Source organism: Saccopteryx bilineata, chromosome 1 (assembly GCF_036850765.1).
Source record: "Saccopteryx bilineata isolate mSacBil1 chromosome 1, mSacBil1_pri_phased_curated, whole genome shotgun sequence".
In the NCBI taxonomy this organism is placed as follows: domain Eukaryota; kingdom Metazoa; phylum Chordata; class Mammalia; order Chiroptera; family Emballonuridae; genus Saccopteryx; species Saccopteryx bilineata.
The window spans coordinates 91548780-91573520 of NC_089490.1; the positions used below are offsets into that span (position 1 = coordinate 91548780).

The window sequence follows — 24741 nt, forward strand, 5'->3', positions numbered from 1 at the left end:
CACCATGAAAGCTGGAATGCCCAACTAGTGGGCGGTAGGGACCAGGTTGACTACCACTGGTCTAGATGCTCCATGAGGGCTGGGATACTATGTTTACTTTTCTTAACCACTCTAGTCCAGCACAGTAACATGAAAATTTAAATCAGTCTACCTTTCAATAATGGTATTTGGACTGTAGAGGGAGGATGTACATTTAAGATGAACTTCATGTCAGGTACCATCTATATTTTTCTTCATTAAAGAATATTGCTCAGGTCCTGGCCAAGTTGCTCAGTGGCTAAATGTCCTCCTACTGGGTAGAGGTCATGGGCTCGATACCTGGTCAGGTTACGTACCAGAAGCAGTCAACGAGTGCACAACTAAATAAGTGGAACAATAAACTGATGCTTTTCTTTCAATACCTTCCCCCCATCGATGGGAAAAAAAAAAAAAAGATATTACTTGGTTGTATGGAGTATATTTAGCATGAACTTCCTTTGGATTCTTCCATTAGTTTGTGGAATGATTTACCAGAAGTTCTTGCCTTCCTGCATTACTCTCATTTAAAGTAATTATAGGCAGACAATCTTGGCTTTATTATCCTTTATAGTAAAAAAAAGCAGAAACAACTCACATACCTCCCAAATAGGGAGGTGGAATCCTATTAACTCCATGTAAACAAAATACTACATAGCTTTTCAATGGGAAATGGAACTGTGTATAGTTTGTTAACACACTTGACAGGAGGAACGATAGGAATATAAACAACCAACACTAAGCATAGTACAAAACTGTTTATGTTTTAAATGTATTTGCTAACAAGGAACAAACTGATTTAGTAAAAAGTGTGTTTTAATTTTCCTTTCAGGCCTGACCTGTGGTGGCGCAGTGGATAAAGCGTAGACCTTAGAAATGCTGAGGTCGCCGGTTCGAAACCCTGGGCTTTCCTGGTCAAGGCACATATGGGAGTTGATGCTTCCAGCTCCTCCCCGCCTTCTCTCTCTCTGTCTCTCCCTCTCCTCTCTAAAATGAATAAAAAACAAAAACAAAAAAAAAACAAAAAACTAAGCCTGACCAGGCAGTGGTGCAGTGGATAGAGTGTTGGACTGGGATGCTGAGGACCCAGGTTCAAGACCCCGTGGTCACTAGCTTGAGCACGGGCTCATCTGGCTTGAGCAAAGAGCTCACCAGCTTGAGCCCAAGGTCACTGGCTCCAGCAAGGGGTTACTCGGTCTGCTGAAGGCCCGCGGTCAAGGCACATATGAGAAAGCAATCAATGAACAGCTAAGGTGTTGCAACGAAAAACTGATGATTGATGCTTCTCATCTCTCTCCGTTCCTGTCTGTCTGTCCCTATCTATCCCTCTCTCTGACTCTCCGTCTCTGTAAAAAAATTAATTAAAAAACAAAAAACAAAAAACTAAGCTTGGCCCTGGCCGGTTGGCTCAGTGGTAGAGCGTCGGCCTGGCGTGCAAGGGGTCCTGGGTTCGATTCCCGACCAGGGCACACAGGAGAAGCGCCCAACTGCTTCAGCACTCCCCCCCCCCTCTCTCTCTTCCCCTCCCGCAGCCGAGGTTCCATTGGAGCAAAGATGGCCCGGGTGCTGGGGATGGCTCCTTGGCCTCTGCCCCAGGCACTAGAGTGGCTCTGGTCACAACAGAGCGACGCCCAGAAGGGGCAGAGCGTCACCCTCTCCCTGGTGGGCGTGCCGGGTGGATCCCGGTCAGGCACATGCGGGAGTCTGTCTGTCTCTCCCCGTTTCCAGCTTCGGAATAATACAAAAAACAAACAAAAAACAAACAAACAAAAAACTAAGCTTTAAAAAAAATAATAATTTTCCTTTCAAGTGTTTTAGCAATACTAGTAACAAATGCCTTTCTGGGCGCTGGCCAGTTGGCTTGGTGGTAGAGCATCAGCCTGGCGTGCAGGGGTCCCAGGTTTGATTCCCAGCCAGGGCACACAGGAGAGGCGCCCATCTGCTTCTCCACCCTTCCCCCTCCCCTTCCTGTCTCTCTATTCCCCTCCTGCAGCCAGGGCTCCATTGGAGCGGAGTTGGCCCGGGTGCTGAGGATGGCTCCATGGCCTCTGCCTCAGGCGCTAGAATGGCTCTGGTTGCAACGGAGCGGTGCCCCAGATGGGCGGAGCATCGCCCCCTGGTGGGCATGCGGGAGTCTGTCTGACTGCCTCCCAGTTTCCAGCTTCGGAAAGATACAAAAAAAAAAAAGAAGTCTTTCTGAAGATAAAAATGTAAAGGTCCCTTCAGATTGACATTGTATTAATGCAGTATTATCTATTACCATATTTCCCCATGTATAAGACTCTCCCATGTATAAGATGCACCTTAATTTGGGGGCCTGAAATTTGAATAAAAATGTATTACATGAAGTTATTGAACTCAAGTTTTATTCATCATAAAGTTCATACAACTCCTCATCACTGTCAAAACTCTCATCCGTTAGCTTGTCCTCATCTGTGTCTGATGATGAATCACTGTCTTCATATATTGCCTCATCCTCAGTTCCATCTATGGCATTTGAAAGGCCACACTTCTACAACCATTGTATAAGATGCACCCAGTATTTAGACCCCAAATTTTTTGGAAAAGGGTGCATCTTATACATGGGGAAATATGGTATAAGTACTGTTAAATAAAAATCAAGATAATTTGCCTCCAAAGTTTAAAGACAACAGCATGACAAGGAAAATGAAACCTGTATCATAAAATCCAGCTAGGACAAAATGATATTTGAATAGTGTATAGGTCTCAGATAGTTTTCCCATAATCACATTTGCTTAATACTGTACTGTAGGACGATTCTAATGAATTACATACACAATTTAACTTTGGCTTTGGGGTCAAAGAGAGCTTAGGCTTTGGGGTTGGCTGTACTAGTGTGCTTATTCTGGCTTTGCCAATTACCAGCTGTATAACCTTAGGAAAGATACTTTTCTGCACATATCTCCTTATGTGTCAAGGGAACTAATAAGGTTTTTGGGAGGATTGAGATAAAATATGCAAATTACTCTCTATAATAGTCATTCAGCAATATGGTGGTTTCTTTCTTGTTGTCTCTCCATGAGAAGTTAGCCTTTCAGTCATATTTCACTATTTATGACTGTTAACATCTTATGTTTGGAATGAAACCTTTACACCTTGAAATAAATGTCAAATCTCCACATATTAAATGTTCACAATATTACTAGACATTCATGTCAGCCTGGCTGGCAGCTGGCTTAGAGGCAGGGAAGTGACAGTAGCACTATTTTACAGATGGGATCCTAGATGCTTAGAAAGATTAAGTCACTTAATCTTTCTAAGCATTATCCAATAACGCTAAGTCAGGACAGTACTGGAACAGCAGGAAAACAGAGCATATCCAAGCCTATGATTCAGATGTGAGCCTTACACAGACTGACATTTTCTTGAGTTAGGTGAACACAGTAACATACATACAATTTTATTTGCCACCGAACAGAGTTACACTTAACAAGTCATTGGGTTTGTAACTTGCAAAAGAGAAAACACGAGACTCCACAATGTAAAAGTTAATAGAAACAGAGCAAGATGTATGTTAGAAAATGGATAAGATCAGAAACTTGACCTCTGTTCCAGAAGGATTTTTAAGAAAATGGTGGTAGGATATAGTGTGAAGACAGGTTTTATAATTTCTGAGCAACTTTGGTTGGAAGCAGGGAAAAGATAGCTGAGACTGGACTGTAAATATTAAAAATGTGATTTTTAATAATATAAGTACAAAATTTTATTTCTTTATACAACTGTAATGGAATTTGGATCAAACCATTAGAATTTATTTAAAAAACAAAATAAAACAATGATATAAAAACTGCAAGGTCTGAATCCAAAGTTTTTCCTCTAATAGTACCAAATACCACAAGGTACAGATTATTATACAAATGTGTACAAATTTTAAATACAAATACAATAGGATTGGATTTTAAAGAAAAACAAACAAAAAGCAGGTCCTCAGCAGGATTTCATTAATGTGTACACATGTCAATGGTAGGATGATGTCTTTCAGTACTAATCCTTTCTTCAAGGCCTCTCCTGATACCCTGTGTCAAACAGGAAGCTTCCATGGGTACAGATGAGGCATGGTACAGGTTATAACACACGAAATCAAAAAAAGATTTCTGTTCTTGATTTTGGTTCCCAAACGTTCCCCTTTCCTTCTGTTTCCCAATTAAATCTCAAAACTGCTTTGAGCTGAGAATGGCATTCAGTGGCTGGAGTCCCTTTAAGAAACACAGCCCCGTGACCACACTAGTGGGGAGAAGGACACAGGCTGGCTGCGCTGTCCTCAAATATCTCCCTTGCTGCTGTCGAGCTCCATCTGGCCTGAGGAAGGGAGCAGTGACCTCTGAGCTGCTGTTTGGCAGGGGCTCTCACACATTTACAAACACCCCTGACATACTCAACTGTCTTCTTTAGAACTAGGAAGCAAAAGTGGTTCTTCAGCAACAAGGGAGCTGGGAATGGAAACATTCCTTTTTTCATTTTACTTTCTTGACATTATTGAATTATAAAGAATTATATCTTGACATAATGATTCATTTTTGAGGCACAATACCTTAAAATGCAGATGATCTGGAGTTTTCAGAAAAGGTCAGGGGAAGGAGGGGAGAGAACTAACACATCTGTATCTTCCACATGCTGTTGCTGGTGGAGGCTTTGTTATTAAATTATATATACAGAAATTTACAGGATAAATTAAAATCTAAGAGAGTTTAAAGAGTTAAATACACATAATTAAAACACACATTCACACGCACACATAAATAAACCTACATGAGAATCAACTACTTTTTTTGCAATTCACTTAAGTGTGGAATGCAGAACACTGTATCTGCCCACCAGGGGAGCCAACAAGATAAACCCAAGAATCCTGCTGGGCAAAGTTCATCTTCCATAGCCATCAAGCAACTAACCAGAACCCATGAGGCCCTGGTGGCTAAGTGAATGCTGCCCATGGAAGATACCAGCTCTTCGTTCTGCAGGCCAAAGATTCTGGGTCAGCTCACAATATGCAGTCCACCTGGTGGCATGGACAGCTTTCCCCTCTTCAAGGTGTTTTATGCTGCCAGGGCTTACAAAACTCCTTAGCCCCAACTGAGGCTGCCAATGATCACAATAAATTTTGAGACATGGACACCTGTATAGTGGGAATTGGAAGGAACCCCTAACTAGGTTTACCTAAGCCAATGCAATAACTCTAAGATGGGAACGATTTTATCAGCTCTCACCCAAGAGACTTCAAGTTGAAAGGCTTTGTACTTTCAGTCAATTGTCAACTTCCCATTATCTTCCCTATTATATCTCAGAATGTAAGACAGGTAAGGCAAATGGTCAGTGATGGGTCTGGAGGTACAACTGAGCTTGGGAAAAAAAAATCACATTTTAGCTGTCCATAAAGAGATGCACCTGGCACCCAGAACAAACCCCCAGCCCTCAAGTTACATTGATTTTTAAGGCAGATTTATCCACCACAGGAAAAGAAAGAATCCCAAGCTCACATTCATGCCAAGGTTTCTTCTTGGTTAAACCTCTGCCATTTCATAAAATTATTAAAAGCAAAGTAAGTTACAGTCCTATGTTTATACTGTACATTATATATAATATATATGTATATAAAAATTTAAAACCTACACCCAGTGGCCAGTGAAGGGGTCGGGAACAGTCATATATACACAAACCAGCAATGGGGTAGAAGAAGGTCTGTCCCAGGATTCTCTGCTGTCACAGTCCAGGCATGATGTAAGCAATGTTGTCTAGTGTGTTTGACTGCAAAAGAACGGGACAAAGTTTAACTGAGGAGTACTAAACCTTAGTTCCTCGACAGACATTTCTTTGTTCAGGGGAGAGATGAGAAAGAAACTCCAGAGTCTGAGAAAATGGGGGAAATGGAGATGGCATCCTGCCATCTGCTTGCTAGGAGTTTCTCTGCTAATTCTGCCCATGATCCAAGTAAAAAAGCAGCAGAAGACTCCTGCACTTCCTTCCTGTGTAGAAGAACAGGAAACTCAGGAGTCGTGGTACCTCAAGGCTGGACTGCTTCTCTCCACAGGGCTGTTTTAGGGGTTTGGCAAGTTTTCTGGTTTCACTGAAAGCATGGCATGCATTCAACAATACAGTACCCCGTTCCTGGGCCAACACATGGAGGGAGCCTATATTCTGGATGCCAGGAAGCCCTATGACCTTGTGTCTGACAGAGCTCTTGAAGACAGGGCCTCTCTGGCTCTCAAGGCTTCTGGCCCCAGAAATCCAAGGCAAACTCACCAAGACCTGTTTAGGACAGCCATTCAGTTCAGGTAGTTGTGTGGTCAGACACGCCAAGGGGCCAAGCGCACAGATAATGGAGTCCAGGAGCACTGACAAACTGCCAGACACAGCCACCATACCCTGAAAGGGAGAGCATTAGAGGGGTTGGGTCACTGGAACCACATTCCTGATGCTGCCCCCATGTTGGGGCGGATTCCCTCACAGTCTTTGAGTCTTAGGCAGTTCTGGGAAATTTGCAGCAGAAATGGAAGGTATTTGCTTTGATAACTCTGTAAGTTGTTTAACAAGAAAAACTTTTACAACACAGTCCTAGCTTTCTTTTCTATATTCCTTACCCGTCTTACCCTCTATGTGACTTTGGGACAGTCATAAATAGTAGAAAAAAAAAAAGCCTATACTTAGGAATAGTAAAAAGTGCTGTACCTACCCTGCAGAGCTGCTGAGAAGATTTGTGGAGATCAGATATGCAAAAGTATATTTCTTATAAAGACCATAAATACAGCTCACATGCAGCAACTGTGAGACTTCTACAGCCCTACACATTAACACTGAATATAAACATGCACATACTTCTCCATGTATGTGGCTTTTAATAGCCAGTGTTATCACTGTTCAATCTCAAAAAGAACATGACGTGGCTCCTTTCAAATGTTAACATCTTACACAGTTCATATTGTCTATATCTCTGGGATTCAAGCGGTAAGAAATAAGATTGCTGGCCATAAACCTTGAGGCCCAGCAGTGTACAGCTCACTTCTACCAGAAGCGCTGTGAGGCTGATCACCTCGGGGGCTGCAGAGCAGGGTCCGTTAGAGACTGAGCTCTGGGTCAGGACTGCTGGTGCGAGGAGCTGGCCATTCCACTCACTGTTTCTGTACTGGGCAAGCTGTTCATTATGCTGTGCCTGTAAAACAGACTACTAACAGCATCTGTAGCACAGAAGGCTTAAGCGAGACAATAGATAGAATTTCTTGGTGTGTGCCTGGTACATGGTATGTGCACAAAATATCAGTAATTACATCTTCATCTTCAAAACTGCATCTCTGGCTGCCTGCTAGGTCTCATTTTGGATATTTCTCAATCTCAAGGTACTGTAGTGAGAAATAAGCTATCCCTCCCCCTAGCAACCCTTTCTACTGAAGTCACCACCATTCATACAACTGCCTAGTCTCAAGGCCTCGCCATTACCAACTCTTCTTCCCCACCCTTTCCCATCCAATGTCTCCCATCTCCCACCTCCATGGGAGGCAGAACAGGAAGCGATTAAGAGCATGGTCCTTGACCAACAAATTCAAGCCTGTTTCATCACCCAGAAGATGAACTACAGAACTAGTTAATGAACCTAAGTCTCTGTTTTTTCTTTTGTAAAGTAAGGGAAACAAAAATTCTGTCCCACAAAGCTGCAGTGTGAATTAATTGAAAGAATCCATATAAAGCACTCTGACCCAAAACTGGCTGAGTAACTATTCAAAGAAAATTAGCAAATTAGTAATAGTTCATTACTTTTGTCTTACAGTTAATTATAGCTAATATTTTATGGCTGACTCTAATGGATAATAAGCAACTTGAGGGCAGGAACCATGTCCTGATCCTTTTTATAGCCTCCCAATAACTACTGGTATTTCACATACAGTAAGCTCTCAAAAAACACATATTGGATTAATTCAAATCTCTGTCATATCTAGACTAGATTACTGTTACCACTTCTCCCCAGTTCTGGTCTCTTTTACTCACAATGTAAATAGAAGCTATTCTCAGAGAAAACCACAGGAGAGCTTAGATCACATCCCTCCCTACTCAAAATCTGCCTGCCTTGCCCTGGCTGGATAGCTTCACTGGTTAGAGCTTAGTCCTGAAGCACAGACGTTGTGGGTTTGGTACCCTGTCAGGGCACATCCAGGAGCAGGTTGATGTTCCTGTTTCTCTCTCCCCCTTCCTCTCTCCCTAAAATCAATAAATTACTAACAAAACAAAATAAACAAAAAGCCCTCCCTGCATTTCATGAACAGCAAGGCATAGACACTTCAGAATACCCAGTAAGACCTGAGATTTGGGCTGTGGCTTTCCTGTTCAGCCTTCCTCCAATTTGTTCACTGCATGTTACAGTTTTTTTTATCATTTTAGCAGCAAACCCCTTTCTCAAATAAAACCTTATGTAGACCCTAATATATTAAAGAGCTAAAAGACCTGGTGACAGTGGGAGTGGGGTTCCTACTCGGCCTCCTTTGACGCATTTCTGCAGAAGACCCCGAGGTTGAGAAACAGATGCACACGGTTGTCCTGGTTGGGAACGTCTCTGTCCAGTGTCTCCATGAGACAAACTCCAGCTCACCAGCCTTTCTGCTCCAGGTGGAAGAGCAGCGCCCCTCACTAAGCCTCTCCCCCTCACTTCTCTCAGTTCTCCCTCATAAGTCTGCCTCGGCCAGCAGAGCCCCAGAACAAGGGCAGGTCACAGGTGAGGCAGGCTGGGCTCTGTCACCAATCGTGTGTAAACGTGTACTAGTCACTGCACTTCATTAGGCTTCAGATACTCACTCTTTGTAAATTGTACAAAATCAACGTTCCTTAAAGTGTAATATATAATTTCAGGTGGCATATAGGTGAACATTAAGTTTAAGATATTTTTTTTATTTATTTATTAGAGAGAGAGAGAGAAGTGTAATATATAATTTCAGGTGGCATATAGGTGAACATTAAATTTAAGATATTTTTTTTATTTATTTATTAGAGAGAGAGAGAGAGAGAAGTGTAATATATAATTTCAGGTGGCATATAGGTGAACATTAAATTTAAGATATTTTATTTATTTATTTATTTATTTATTAGAGAGAGAGAGAGAGAGAGAGAGAGAGAAAGGGGGGAGGAGCAGGAAGCATCAACTCCCATATGTGCCTTGACCAGGCAAGCCCAGGGTTTAGAACCGGCAACCTCTGCGTTTCCAGGTTGACACTTTATCCACTGCGCCACCACAGGTGAGGCGATAGGTGAAAATTAATTATTTGATAGACATCCATTTTGATGTATATCAGGAAAAATAACCTCAGAATATCACACTCTTGATATTGAGAATATCATTGTGAAAGCATGGACAGATATATTTAAATAAAAATTTAAAATAAATAATAGTATAAGTGGCATATGAAAATTGAACAATTGTGAGAATATATGCAAATGTTAAAGTCTTGGAAAAAGTGGAGTAGAAGGGCAATGGGAAATGATTGCCAATGGCAAGGGGCTTTCTTTTGAGGATAATGAAGGTGTTCTGCAATTAGTAAAAATGTGTCCACAATTCTGCAGACACATTAAAATCCACTAAATTCTGCACTCCCGTGAAGGAGAGGCAGAAACCACAGCAACAGCCCCAGTGGGCAGGCACCAACAACGCCCATACCCAAACGCCCTAGGCAGCAACAGCAGAGGGGGTGGCGGGCCTGTAGTCAGACCATAGCTAGGGAACAGAAGCCACACCTAGTGGGCTCCAGTGGCCAAAACCTTCCTTTACACAGAGAAAACGAGAAGGCAGAGAAATGCAACACAAATGAATTAAGAGAAATCTCCAGAAAAGGACCTGAATGAATCAGATATAACCAAATTACCAGATGCAGAGTTTAAAATAATGATTGTTAGGATGCACAAAGATATTAGAACAAAAATAGATGGTTATTACGAACACCTAAATAAAGAGATAGCAAATATAAAAAAGGACATTGAAATAATAAAAAAGAAAAAGTCAAAAATGCCAAATACAATATCAGAAATAAAAACCACAATGGAAGGAATTAAAAGCAGGATGGATGAAGCTGAGAATCAAATCAGCGAGTTAGAGGAAGAGATAAATAAAGGCATGGAAGCAGAGCAGAAAAAAGAAAAGAGACTGAAAAAGTCTGAGGAAACTCTAAGAGAGCTCTGTGACAACATGAAGAGAAATAACATTCGCATCATAGGGGTTCCTGAAGAAGAAGAGAAAGAACAAGGGATAGAGACGTTGTTCAAACATATCATAGATGAAAACTTCCCTCAATTAAGGCAGGAAAACATCTCACATGTTCAAGAAGCACAGAGAACTCCATTAAAGAGAAACCCAAAGAAATCTACACCAAGACACATCATAATTAAAATACCAAAGCTAAGTGATAAAGAGAAAATATTAAAAGCTGCTAGAGAAAAGAAGACTATCACCTACAGAGGAGCCCCCATAAGGATGACTTCTGACTTCTCAACAGAAACACTTGAGGCCAGAAGGGAATGGCAAGAAATATTCAAAGTAATGAAGAACAACAGCCTACAACCAAGACTACTTTATCCAGCAAGGCTATCATTTAAAATTGAAGGAGAAATAAAAAGCTTCCCAGACAAAAAAAAACTCAAGGAATTCACTACAACCAAACCAAGGCTGCAAGAAATGCTAAGGGGCCTGTTGTAAACAGATCAAAGAAGAAAAAGAATATAGCAAAAGAGGAATACAGTTTTAAAGAATAAAATGGCAATAAACAATTACATATCAATAATAACCTTAAATGTAAATGGATTAAATGATCTGATCAAAAGACATAGGGTGGCTGCGTGGATAAGAAAACAGGACCCATACATATGCTGTCTACAAGAGACACACCTTAAAACAAAAGATGCACATAGACTGAAGATAAAAAGGATGAAAAAAAAAATTTCACACAAATGGAAATGAAAAAAAAGCTGGGGTGGCAATACTTATATCAGACAAAATGAACTTTAAAACAAAGATTATTGTTAGCACTGGCCAGTTGGCTCAGTGGTAGAGCGTCGGCCAGGCGTGCAAGGGGTCCCGGGTTCAATTCCCGGCCAGGGCACACAGGAGAATCGCCCATCTGCTTCTCCACCCCTCCCCCTCTCCTTCCTCTCTGTCTCTTTCTTCCCCTCCCGCAGCGAGGCTCCATTGGAGCAAAGATGGCCCGGGCGCTGGGGATGGCTCCTCGGCCTCTGCCCCAGGCGCTGGAGTGGCTCTGGTTGCAACAGAGCGAAGCCCCGGAGGGGCAGAGCATCGCCCCCTGGTGGGCGTGCCGGGTGGATCCCAGTCGGGCGCATGCGGGAGTCTGTCTGACTGTCTATACCCGTTTCCAGCTTTGGAAAAATACAAAAAACAAAAAAAACAACAACAAAGATTATTGTTAGAGATAAAAAAGGTCACTACATAATGATAAAGGGAGCAATCCAACAGGAAGATATAACCATTATAAATATCTACGCACCTAATATAGAGCACCTAAATATATAAAGCAGACTGATGGATTTCAAGGATGAGATCAATAGCAATACTATAATAGTAGGGGATTTCAATACCCCACTAACATCACTAGATAGACCCTCAAGAAAGAAAATTAACAAACAGCAGACTTAAAGGACGTACTAGATCAACTCGATTTAATAGATATCTTCAGAACCTTTCACCCTAAAACAGCAGAATATACATTCTTTTCAAGCGCTCGTGGTACATTCTCTAGAATAGACCACATGGTAGGGCACAAAAGCGGTCTCAACAAATTTAAGAAGATTGAAATCATATCGAGCATTTTCTCTGATCACAATGGCATGAAACTAGAAATCAACCATAACAGAAAAACTGAAAAATACTCAAACACTTGAAAACTAAATAGCATGTTATTAATTAACGAATGGGTAAACAATGAGATCAAAGAAGAAATTAAAAAATTCCTAGAAACGAACGATAATGAGCATACATCAACTCAAAATTTATGGGACACAGCAAAAGCAGTCCTGAGAGGGAAATTCATAGCATTACAGGCATACCTCAAGAAGCTAGACAAAGCTCAAATAAACAACTTGACCCTGTATCTAAAAGAACTAGAAAAAGAACAGCAAGTAAAAGCCCAGAGCTAGTAGAAGGAAGGAAATAATAAAGATCAGAGCAGAAATAAATGACATAGAGGCTAAAGAAACAATACAGAGGATCAATGAAACCAGGAGCTGGTTCTCTGAAAAGTTAAACAAGATCGATGAACCTTTAACCAGACTCACCAATAAAAAGAGAGAGAGGACTCAAATAAATAAAATTAGAAACGAATGGAGAAATAACAACTGACACAACAGAAATATAAAATATTGTAAGAAAATATTATGAAGAACTATACGCCAAAAAACTAGACAACCTAGATGAAATGGACAAATTCCTTGAAACATATAATCTTCCAATAATTAATCTGGAAATCAGAAAACCTAAATAGACCAATTACAACAAATGAGATCAAAGGAGTTATAAAAAAAATCCCAAAAAAGAAAAGTTCTGGGCTTGATGGCTTCACAAGTGAATTCTACCAAATATTCAAAGAACTAACTCCTATCCTTCTCAAGCTATTTCAAAAAATTCAAGAGGAAGGAAGACTTCCAAGCTCCTTTTATGAGGCAAGCATAATTCTGATTCCAAAACCAGGCAAAGACAACACAAAAAAAGAAAATTATAGGCCAATATCCCTGATGAACTTAGATGCAAAAATCCTCAACAAAATATTAGCAAAACGGATCCAGCAATATATGAAAAAAATCATACACCATGATCAAGAGGGATTTATTCTTGGGAGGCAAGGCTAGTGCAGTATTTGCAAATCAATCAGTGTGATTCATCACATACACAAAAGGAAGGAGAAAAACCACATGATAATTTCAATAGATGCAGAAAAGGCATTTGATAAAATCCAACACCCATTCATGATCAAAAGTCTCAGCAAAGTGGGAATACAGGGAACATACCTCAACATGATAAAGGCCATCTATGACAAACCCACAGCCAACATCATACTCAATGGGCAAAAATTAAAAGCAATCCCCTTAAGATCAGAAACAAGGCAGGGGTGCCCCCTTTCACCACTCTTACTCAACATAGTTCTGGAAGTCCTAGCCACATAGCAATCAGACAAGAAAAAGAAATAAAAGGCATCCCAATTGGAAAAGAAGTAGTAAAACTGTTGTTATTTGCAGATGATATGATATTGTATATAGAAAACCCTAAAGTCTTAGTCATAAAACTACTAGACCTGATAAATGAATTCAGCAAGGTGGCAGGATATAAAATTAATACTCAGAAATCAGAGGCATTTTTATACACTAACAATGAACTGTCAGAAAGAGAAATTAAGTAATCAATCCCCTTTACCATTGCAACCAAAAAAAATAAAAGTACCTAGGAATAAATTTAACCAGGAAGATTAAAGACTTGTACTCAGAAAATTATAAAACATTGATAAAAGAAATCAGGGAAGATACAAACAAGTGGAAGCATACTCCGTGCTCATGGTTAGGAAGAATAAACATCATTAAAATGTCTATTACCCAAAGCAATTTATAAATTCAATGCAATATCGATTAAAATACCAATGACTTACTTCAAAGATATAGAACACATATTCCAAAACTTTATATGGAACCAAAAGAGAACACGAATAGCCTCAGCAATCTTGAAAAGGAAGAATAAAGTGGGTGGTATCACACTTCCAGATATCAAGTTACATTATAAGGCCATTATACTCAAAACAGCCTGGTACTGGCATAAGAACAGGCATATAGATCAATGGAACAGAACTGAGAACCCAGAAATAAACCCACACTTTTATGGACAACTGATATTTGACAAAAGAGGTAAGAGCATACATTGGAGTAAAGACAGCCTCTTCAACAAATGGTGTTGGGAAAATTGGACAGCTACCTGCAAAAAAATGAAACTAGACCACCAGCTTACACCATTCACAAAAATAAACTCAAAATGGATAAAAGACTTAAATGTTAGCCGTAAAACCATAAGCATCTGTGAAGAAAACATAGGCAGTAAGCTCTCTGACATCTCTCGCAGCAATATATTTGCCGATTTGTCTCCACAGGCAAGTGAAATAAAAGACAGGATAAACAAATGGGACTTTATCAAACTAAAAAGCTTCTGCACAGCTAAGGACAATAAGAACAGAATAAAAAGACAAACTACACAATGGGAGAATATATTTGACAATGCATCTGATAAGGGGTTAACAACCAAAATTTATAAAGAACTTGTAAAACTTAATACCAGGAAGACAAACAATCCAATCCAAAAATGGGCAAAAGAAATGAATAGACACTTCTCAAAAGAGGACATACAGATGGCCAATAGGCATATGAAAAAATGCTCAACATCACTAAGCATTAGAGAAATACAAATTAAAACCACAATGAGATATCACCTCACACCAGTCAGAATGGCGCTCATCAACAAAACAACACTGAATAAGTGCTGGTGAGGATGTGGAGAAAAGGGAATCCTCCTGCACTGCTGGTGGGAATGCAGACTGGTGCAGCCACTGTGGAAAACAGTATGGAGATTCCTCAAGAAATTAAAAATCAAACTGCCTTTTGACCCAGCTGTACCACTGTTAGGAATATACCCCAAGAACACCATAGCAGTGTTTGAAAAGAAGAAATGCACCCCCATATTTATGGCAGCATTGTTCACAATAGTGAAGATCTGGAAACAGCCCAAGTGTCCGTCAGTGGACAAGTAGATTAAAAAGCTTTGGTACATATATACTATGGAATACTACTCAGCCATAAGAAATGATGGCATCGGATCATTTACAACAACATGAATGGACCTTGATAACATTATACTGAGCGAAATAAGTAAATCAGAAAAAACTAAGAACTATATGATTCCATACATAGGTGGGACATAAAAATGAGACTCAGAGACATGGACAAGAGTTGGGGGTTACAGGGTGGGGCAGAGGAGAGGGAGGAGGTTGGGGGAGGGGAGGGGCACAAAGAAAACCAGTTAGAAGGTGATAGAAGACAATTGGACTTTGAGTGATGGGACAATAAATAAATAAATAAATAAATAAATAAATAAAATCCACTAAATTCTATATTTTAAAACAGTGAACTTTATGATATGCGCATTACATCTCAATAAGACAGTTATATTTAAAAAAACGGAGACTAGAGAGTCTGTAAAATTCCCAGTTTTGGGAAACTGTTCACAGAAGCTGGCTTCTTTTAATTTGCTAATTATCTACCTATTCTTTCTTTCCAATTAAACTGTAAGTTTCCTGAGGACAGGAAATAATAAGGAAACTGCTCATCTTGTATTTCCACGGTTTTGGAATAATGCCTTGTACTCAACAAATACTTGCTAAATTAAATGGCAATATGAAGATAAATCTGGAAAATGGATGGTGCCTAAAACAAATTATTTTAAATTCTTTTTTTTTTTTTTTTTAAGAGAGAAAGAAATATAGGAAGGGAGAGAGATGAAAAGCATCAACTCATAGTTGTGACACTTTAGTTGTTCATTGATTGCTTCTCATATGTGTCTTGACAGGGGCTGGGGGAGAGGTTCCAGCTGAGCCAGTGACCCCTTGCTCAAGCCAGTGACCATGGGATCGTGTTGATGATCCCACACTCAAGCTGGCAATCCTGCGCTCACGCTGGTGAGCTCACACTCAAGTCAGTGACCTCGGGGTTTTGAACCTGTGTCCTTAGCATAACAAGTTAACGCTCTATCCATTGTGCCACCACTGGTCAGGCTTAAATTCTAATTTTTAAGGAAACATAAGAATGCCTAAATATTAAAAATAACTAAAGATTTCAGAATATTTTATTCTGGAAAGAGCTATATCCATTCAAAGTATCAGCCTATATGAAAGTACTTGTTGTTTTGTTATATCAAGACTATTGTTATATTGATAATTTCTAAATTGTGATATCTGCTAAATTTTTTAAACTAGCCAAATAAGTTATATACAACTTCATCTCTTTTGACCACTGGCATTTTATTTGTTGAATAATAATTCAACTTCCATATTGAAGCAAATGAATGGCTCTATAGTCCTACAGTAATTTTTTGGCTTAAAATGGCTTTAATAGCTTTGGCTGATTTCTTTGCTGAAATGTTCTATTAGAACCCAGTGGAAAGCTGAAATACTAGGCAACTGAGTTAGCCAAGGGGGCAATACGGTAGAAATTGAATATCGTAATAGAAATGGAACATGACATCTTTCCAGGTTAAGTGATTTTGAAGTTTACAAGGACAGAGCTCTCCCTAGGGCACACTGCACTGTATAGTTCAAATACAGTCCTGAGTAATGAAGAGCTGGAGAATCTCCATTTCCCTGTTTGCTACCTATTTTCAGAAAAGTAATCCTCCACCTCATCTCATCTCATCTATTCAAAATCTTGCTGGAAACATGCAGAAATATTCAACCTGTCTTAGAAATACAAGTGATCAAAATTTACATAAGATTTGAACTCAGTTTTTCTACTGCATTAAATGGAAATTATAGGTTTATATGTCAACTGTAACTTAATAAATTTGGGGGGAAAAGTTACAGGGTATTCTAATTTTTTTTTGTGTTGCTGTTTCTTTTTACCTTTTTTTTTTTTTTTTTTTTTTTCTTTATTTTTTATTTATTCATTTTAGACAGGAGAGAGGGAGAGACAGAGAGAGAGGAGAGACAGAGAGAGAGAAGAGGGGAGGAGCTGGAAGCATCAACTCCCATATGTGCCTTGACCAGGCAAGCCCAGGGTTTCGAACCGGCAACCTCAGCATTTCCAGGTCGACAATTTATCCACTGCGCCACCACAGGTCAGGCACTTTTTACCTTTTTTTAAAATTAATTTTTAGAGGGAGGAGAAGAGAAAGAGAGAGAGAAAGAGAGGGGCAGGAGTAGAAAACATCAACTCCCATATGTGCCTTGACCAGGCAAGCCCAGGGTTTCAGACCAGTGATCTTAGCATTTCAGGTCAACACTTTATCTACTGTGCCACAACAGGTCAGGCTGTCATTTTAACAGGATGATGTTATTGCAAACTTTGATTCCAAATCTCTAGATATTTCTATTACCATATGTCTTCTTTATCGCCACATCCTGACACTGGCATAATCTACCATAAAGCAGCTGTTCAATGCATACAGGTGGAATAGGTGAATGGATTCAAATTCTGTCAGACACTGGAGTCATGCTGCTTGCAGCTGTGCTCACCTCTGTTTCTTGCAGGCGGTGTCCGATGAGGCTGAGGGACTCTCCTAACAGCTGTAGATGAGCAGCAACATCAATGGGCTCCGTCTCAGGGGCTTTGGCTGGTGAGGCTGGTAACAGCATGGTGGTAGGTGGGGACTTCTTTTGGGGTGACAGTACTGCAGAGGAAGCTGAGAACAGACAAAATAGAGATCAAGCTTGCTATGGCCTTGAACAGCACAAAAATAGCCTTCCTGATTTTCTGTTTCTGAGCTATGCCAGGCATCCACAGAACTACAGACCGTGGGTCAAATCTGACCCAGAAAAAAACCATGACCCGTGACTGGTGCTTTTATGGCCTGTGAGGTAAAAATAATGTCACATTTTATTTATTTATTTTATTTTTATTTTTTTTAAATAATTTTTTTTTAATTTATTTATTTTTTACAGAGACAGAGAGTGAGTCAGAGAGAGGGATAGACAGGGACAGACAGACAGGAACGGAGAGAGATGAGAAGCATGCTCAGGCCCTGAGCTATTTTAGTGACCGGTCATAGAGTCATCCTCAGTGCCCAGGACCAACTTGCTAAAACTATTTGAGCCATGGCTGCAGGAGGCAGAGAGGGGCAGAGTAGGGTGGGGGGAGAAAGGAAGAGAGGGGGAGAGAGAGAAGAGAGAAGGGGGAGGAGTGGAGAAGCAGATAGTGGCTTCTCCTGTGAGCCCTGACTGGGATTCAAACTCGGGACTTCCCCGCGCCAGGCCGATGCTCTAGCACTGAGCCAACCAGCCAGGGCCAATTTCACATTTTTAAATGGTTTTGTGGGAAAACCAAAGAAGAGGGACAGAAAATGCACATATGCTTGCAATGCCTGAAATACTTATTCTTTGGCCCCTTTACAAATTTATATTTTCTAAATGCCTTTCTCAACCTATCATGATCAGTACTAGTACCTGGGTATCGAGATCTGCTTCTAATATAGGCTGCTCTCCCAATTTCTCAGTTAGGAAGCACAGTCTACATGCTCTCAGGAAGGAAAGCAGGAGAGGGTGTAGCCACTACAGTACCTTTTACTTTCATGGAACTTTCTGAGCTGGACGCTTTTCTTTTCACAGTTGTAGCTTCTGCTTTGTTCTGTTTGTGTTGCAGATACTGAGCTTTTTGCTTCCAAATCTGCAATCAAATTAGAGCAAAATAAATTAAAAAGGAAAAATAATAAAAGTGAAAGCTGTCATGGAAGAGTAGGATGAAGAGAAGAAAGGGAGCAGTGCGGGGGCAGAATGATGCTAATATTCAGGCTGAGGGTTACTGAGCAGACTTCAGACAGGGACTGCGGCCAGAGCTTAGTCAAGGACTATGAACATTCCTCAACGCTAATGGTCAGATCTCAAGATTGACTTCTGGATCTCTCTAAGATGGAAATGTAAAACCATGGAGTGAATATCTGGCTCAGTATAATGTCCATGTGGTTTAAGTATTTCTTCTAACCTGCTGGTTGGCAACACCAATAGCAGGATAACAGTAACATGGAAAACAAACTAAAGACAAACTACCTGGGTGAAAAATATTTTAGTTGTTTTGCCTAGATGAGATATACCTTACTTTTTTCATTGATTTGGGAGACAGATAGAAAGGAAGAGAGAATGAGAGAGAAAGCATCAACTCATTGATGGCTTCTCGAACCCTGACCAGGGATCAAACTCGCAACCTCTGGCTCTATTGAGCCAACTGGCCAAGGTCAATGAGGTACACCTTTTTTTCCTCCCAGTGAGCTATACCTTAAAGCAAGATGGTAATTCTAATTCCTAGAACACCTTCGCATTATCCAATTGGAAAGTGACTATGATTTAGACAGACATTACTATTTATCAGTGTCTTATTAGCTTCTTCACAGTGGGGTTGCATTATTTGGTAGTGGTTGATGAGGATGATGGTTTGGAACTTGGTTGCCTAGTAAACAAAGTCTCATGTTTCTATTATTTGCAGTGACTATTAAATGACTTTCCTCACTTCTTAGACCATGGCTGACTATTTGTAGTAAAGGGAATTTTTCTTTTCACACTTTAATTACTTTAATTAGGTCATCTTTTGGCTCAAATAAGGCTGCTGCAAAGAAAAAAGAATTAGAAGAGATTAGAAAAGACAGCTTCCCTGTAGCTAAATCCTTACCTAGAGTAAATGGTCACCAACTGGTGTTAATGCCCTCTACTAAACCATTTCACTGATTTGTCATTTTCCACGATTTCAGTATTCTTTGGCTGGGTAGTCTATAGGAGAATCGCACATTTTGGAAGGCATCAAACAATAAAAAATGGTGTTTGTAAGAAAGTGCACTTACCAGTTTGTCCTTCTCTGGCAATTGCTTCCATACCTCAGCCAGTTTTTTACTAAGTTCCCCAAAATCTGAGATAAAAGAGTAAAACACTCAATAACATACAGGTTTAACTGTCAACAAAAACAAAGACTGATGAGAGCAAACACTAGAAAAAAGCTTTGAAAACCAGCTTTAAATAGCACAAGAGTCTTTCAGAAAACCACACCAAACCCCACCAGTTTCCTGGTTCTTTTCCATAGGGAACGGGCCATTTTGGTTGTCAGGAGACATGCTCAAATCAAAATCTACCCTAGAGATTTATTCCTTAAGCATCTTTCCATGTCTTTTAATTTGATTCCCATAATACAGAGCTTATCAACCTAGGTTAAGGAAAAGATGATATAAAATTTGATGAGATGTTGGCATTTTACTGAATTTCTGAGAGCTCAGTACCAAAGGCTCTCCCTGGGGCAGCTGAGCAGCAGGCCTCCAGTGTATGCTGCCTCCCGCGGTCTGGCAAGGTCGGGCTTTCTACAGCACTTTCTGACCTTCCACGGTACCTCACGTGTGCTCACAACTCTGATGAGAGGCTGGAAAAGCGATTTTGTATCTTAGGCAAATGAGATGTACAGAGGTTAGCTGCCTTGTCCGAGGTCTGTGGTGTTGTGTTTCTCTCCCCTCACTAACTTCTCATAGATGTAAGTCATCTCACAGCTGCACAGCCAAGAGCAGTTTAAGAAAAAGGTCAACTGTAAAATCCTGGAAATAAACAACTGCATCTTTACATATTGGGTTTTATAACATTTAGTTTTACTCTGTTTTCTATTTTAGCAATTTGAGAGCTATAAATAAAAACTTATCGTTTTTATGTTGAGGCAAGAGAAGATAAAATTTAAAGTGACTTGTAGAACTGAGGAAAAATATGAGATTTGGGTTTCTTTAACTCTATGGGAAGAAGCAGCCTCCTGACTGAATTAACTGTACTGCTTCAGAGACATGAATAAGAAGTAAAAAAAACAAAGATCAGGAATGTTCTTACCTATGCCTGGATGGTCAGCCACAATGGTCACACGATACTCTTTGCAGAACACCTGGTAGGCTGACATGTTCTTCTTTTTTGGCTGGTACCACATGAGAACAGAACAGGGGAGGACTTGATTACGACACAAGGTGAGCAAACCTGAATCTATTCTCACAAAATACAGGTAGGAAAGATACTACACTTTTTCATCAAGGAGAATGTTCTAAACTACTGACCAGCTTTCCCAAACAGGGCAATTAATTTAATCCATGTTGATGACTATCAACTTTACTGTTAGAAGGTAAAGCACACATGCTAACTTATTTTTAGATGTTTCAGTCTGTTGCAACTGTGTGAAAATTACTTGTAAAGCCCTCATTCTTCCTATATGCCATCCGTGTTATCTATTCTTTCAGAACTAATGCTAAGATAATTCTTTACCTTTTTCCTGTAACGTCACCTTTCTTATCTTTGAAATAACCACCACATAATCTCCATTTTTTTTTTTTTTTTTACAGGGACAGAGAGATAGTCAGAGAGAGGGATAGGTAGGACAGACAGTCAGGAATGGAGAGAGATGAGAAGCATCAATCATCAGTTTTTCATTGCGACACCTTAGTTATTCATTGATTGCTTTCTCATATGTGCCTTGACCGGGGGCCTTCAGCAGACTGAGTAACTCCTTGCTGGAGCCAGTGACCTTGGGTCCAAGGTGGTGAGCTTTTTGCTCAAGCCAGATGATCCCGCGCTCAAGCTGGTGACCTTGGGGTCTCGAACCTGGGTCCTTCCGCATCCCAGTCCGATGCTCTATCCACTGCGCCACCGCCTGGTCCGGCTAATCTCCCTTTAAACTTTGAAAGCCAAGAGCCAAATCTATGTTCTTTCTTGTCCTCTATGTTTTTAAAAATATTTTTTTATTGATTGATTTTAGAGATAGAGAGGAAGGGAGAAGATTGGAGAGGGAGAAAAAGAGGGAGAGAGAAAAGGAGCAAGAGGGTGAGTGATAGAGAGAGAGAGAGAGAGAGAAGCATTCATTTGTTGTTCCACTTAGTTGTGCATTCATTGGTTGCTTCCTGTATGTGCCCTGACCAGGGATCAAACCTGCAACCTTGGTGTTTTGGGACAATGCTCTGACTGAGCTAACTGGACAGGGCCTGTTTCACTACATTTGATTTTCTTTCTCCTTTTCCCTTCCTTCCTTCTCTTTCTTTCTCTTTCCTTCCTTCCTTACGTTTAAGAGAGGAGAGAGAGAGAGAGAGAGAGAGAGAGAGAGAGAGGGAGGGAGGAAGGGATAGAGATCAGATATATCAACTCGTAGTGTCACTTTAGTTCTTCAATGATTGCTTCTCATCATGCTTGGACCAGAGGGACTCCAGCTGAATCAGTGACCCCTTGCTCAAGCTAGAGGCCTTGGGCTCAGCCAGCGACCTTTAGACTTCAAGCCACCGAGCCTGTGCTCAAGCTGGATGATCCCATGCTTAGGCCAGCAACCATGGGATTTCTAACCTGGGACCCCAATGTCCGACGTTGACGCTCTATCCACTGCAGCACCACAGTCAGTCTACGTTTGATTTCTAATCTTATAATTGATCCTGATCCTGCCTTTACTGTCACTTGTAGTTTATGATTATTTTATTGTTCACATTCGTATGGTCCAAGGTGAGGTAAATAAATAACTGAAGATGCCTGACCAGGTGGTGGCACAGTGAATAGAGCGTTGGACTGGGATGCGGGGGACCCAGGTTCGAGACCCCGAGGTCGCCAGCTTGAGCGCGGGCTCATCTGGTTTGAGCAAGGCTCACCAGCTTGGACCCAAGGTTGCTGGCTTGAGCAAGAGGTTACTTGGTCTGCTGTAGCCCCACGGTCAAGGCACATACGAGAAAGCAATCAGTGAACAACTAAAGTGCCACAACAAAAAACTGTTGACTGATGCTTCTCATCTCTCTGCGTTCCTGTCTGTCCCTGTCTATCCCTCTCTCTGACTCTCGCTCTGTCTCTGTAAAATAAATAAATAACTGAAGACAATTCTTCAGTTATTCTTGGTAGTCAATGTAAGATGAACCTCTTTCACTTCAACAAACTGCTTTCTACTACTTGAAGCATGTTTGTTCTTCACTGTATTATGACAATTCCAAGAGCAAAGCATGATTTTTAAGAAATAGCCAGTTCAATGAGGGAATATTTAAAACAAAATATTGTATTATGCATCACTGCATTTCACTTTTACAACTCTTCATAGACCGAGGGAAAAAGTTAAATTTTCCTACCTGAAAAGATTTATTAGATAGCATCTGTCCATGCCTTTCATTTGAGAATGGGAGAAAGGAAACTTAGAAAACAGTCACTTGCTTGGAACCTACAACTAAGTTTTAACACCAGAATTAATTTAACACCTAGGTTAGCTTGGGCCATGTATTATGGGCCAAAGAAAGAATGTTGCTTCCAAAAAGAAGCTGATAGTTAAAAAGTGCTCAGGATGACTTTCCTTGTAAACTTCATCTATAAGCATCAAGATATGATGATCATCCCATCTCCTCCAGGACAGTGCTTTCTGGGCCTGCAGTTATGATGAATATTTGGTGCTTTAAAAGTTACTGGAAACATGCTTGCCTTAGGTGTCAGATTTCATTACCAAAAACCAAGGAACAACACAGTCCTGTCTCTTGACATAAGTTGCTTTTTGTTTTAAACTAAGCCTGAGTGTATACTTTGTTCACCTTAGTTCTTAATGTTGTTTCATAAAATAACCACCCTTAAAAGCCAGGGATTGGTAGAGACTGAGGACAATAAAAAAGTTTGTGTGATGACTCTGGACTTTAATTCCAAAGGGATTCTGACTTTTGATGGGTGATAAACGGGAGGGGGTTGGAGGACAGGTGAAAAAGGGAAGGATTAAGAAGTACAAATTGCTAGTTAGGAAAACAGTCATGCCTGACCTGTGGTGGCGCAGTGGATGAAGCGTTGACCTGGAAATGCTGAGGTTGCCAGTTCGAAACCCTGGGCTTGCCTGGTCAAGGCACATATGGGAGTTGATGCTTCCTGCTCCTTCCCCCTTAAAACTCTCTCTCTGTCTCTCCTCTCTCTCTCACTGTCTCTCCCTCTCCTTTCTAAAATGAATAAATAAATAATTAAAAAAAAACAGTCACGAATGTCAAGTACAGTGGAATATAGTCAATAATACTGTAACAACTATGCATGGTGTCAGATGGGTACTAGACTTCTCTGGGGGAATCACTTGGTAAGTTATATAAATGTCTAATTACTATATTATACACCTTAAACTAACATAATATTGTATGTCAACTGTAATTAAAAAAATAAAAGAATTCTGAAACTGTTCTGAGAAATGGAAACATTCCTGATAACTTCCAAAGTAAGTGCTTTGAATGAGAGCACTTCTTTGGATATAAAAATTGTAACATGTTTGTTACAAATTCAACTTCAAAAAATTTAAACTAACGTTTTTAAACAGCTTATCCTTAGACCAGACAGTTATTGGAGCATGTAATGAAAAAATAAGCTGTGGAACTCTACACACAGCCAAATCTTTCTCAACCGTAGACTCGATCTCACTACTAAATACTGAGAATAAAAGGAGTATATCCTTGAGAGAGTTCATAGCTCATCTGGTCATATTATTAAACCTGCAAGGAGTTTCAACAATGTCTTCTCAAACACGATATGATACTGTAACAGGTTTCATGTTCCCTATTCTACAAGGCTACCTACAGCTATAACATAAAATGAAAACTGTACAAAATTAAAATTAATCACAACTCCTGGCCAATAAATTAGACATAAATCCACATACTGAAGAAAGTGTTTCTCTTTTAACTTTTTTTTTAAATTTTTACTTATTAATTTTAGAAAGAGGAGAGAAAAGGAGAGAAAAAGAGAGAAAGGGGGTGGGGGAGCAGGAAGCATTAACTCTTAGCAGTTGCGTCCTGTATGTGCCCTGACCAGGCAAGCCTGGGGTTCTCAGCTGACGACCTTAGCATTTCAGGCTGATGCTGTATCCACTGCGCCACCACAGGTCAGGCATGTTCCCTTAAAACTTTTATAAAGGACTTTATTCAATTATTTAGAAAACAAACTAGAATTTATTACCAGTACTGGGTATAGTGAGTAGTTAAGGGGATGAGCTCAAAACCCAGGTCTTCTC

At 40.2% G+C, this 24741-nt stretch overlaps 1 protein-coding gene across 3 annotated transcripts in view; it reads right to left on the reverse strand.

Annotated features, from left to right (window-relative positions):
• Positions 1 to 3859: 3859 nt before the first annotated feature.
• HMGXB4 (HMG-box containing 4) overlaps positions 3860 to 24741 on the reverse strand; it is a 38305-nt gene continuing 17423 nt past the window's right edge. For all 3 annotated transcript variants that reach the window (XM_066259794.1, XM_066259802.1, XM_066259809.1), the window contains 6 exons: positions 20598 to 20679; positions 19583 to 19647; positions 18312 to 18417; positions 17271 to 17437; positions 6274 to 6396; positions 3860 to 5778 (listed from right to left, as the gene is read on the reverse strand). In XM_066259794.1, the coding sequence (XP_066115891.1) occupies positions 5734 to 5778; positions 6274 to 6396; positions 17271 to 17437; positions 18312 to 18417; positions 19583 to 19647; positions 20598 to 20679 (588 nt within the window). In that variant the 3' untranslated portion in view covers positions 3860 to 5733. The remainder of the gene's footprint in view (positions 5779 to 6273; positions 6397 to 17270; positions 17438 to 18311; positions 18418 to 19582; positions 19648 to 20597; positions 20680 to 24741) is intronic.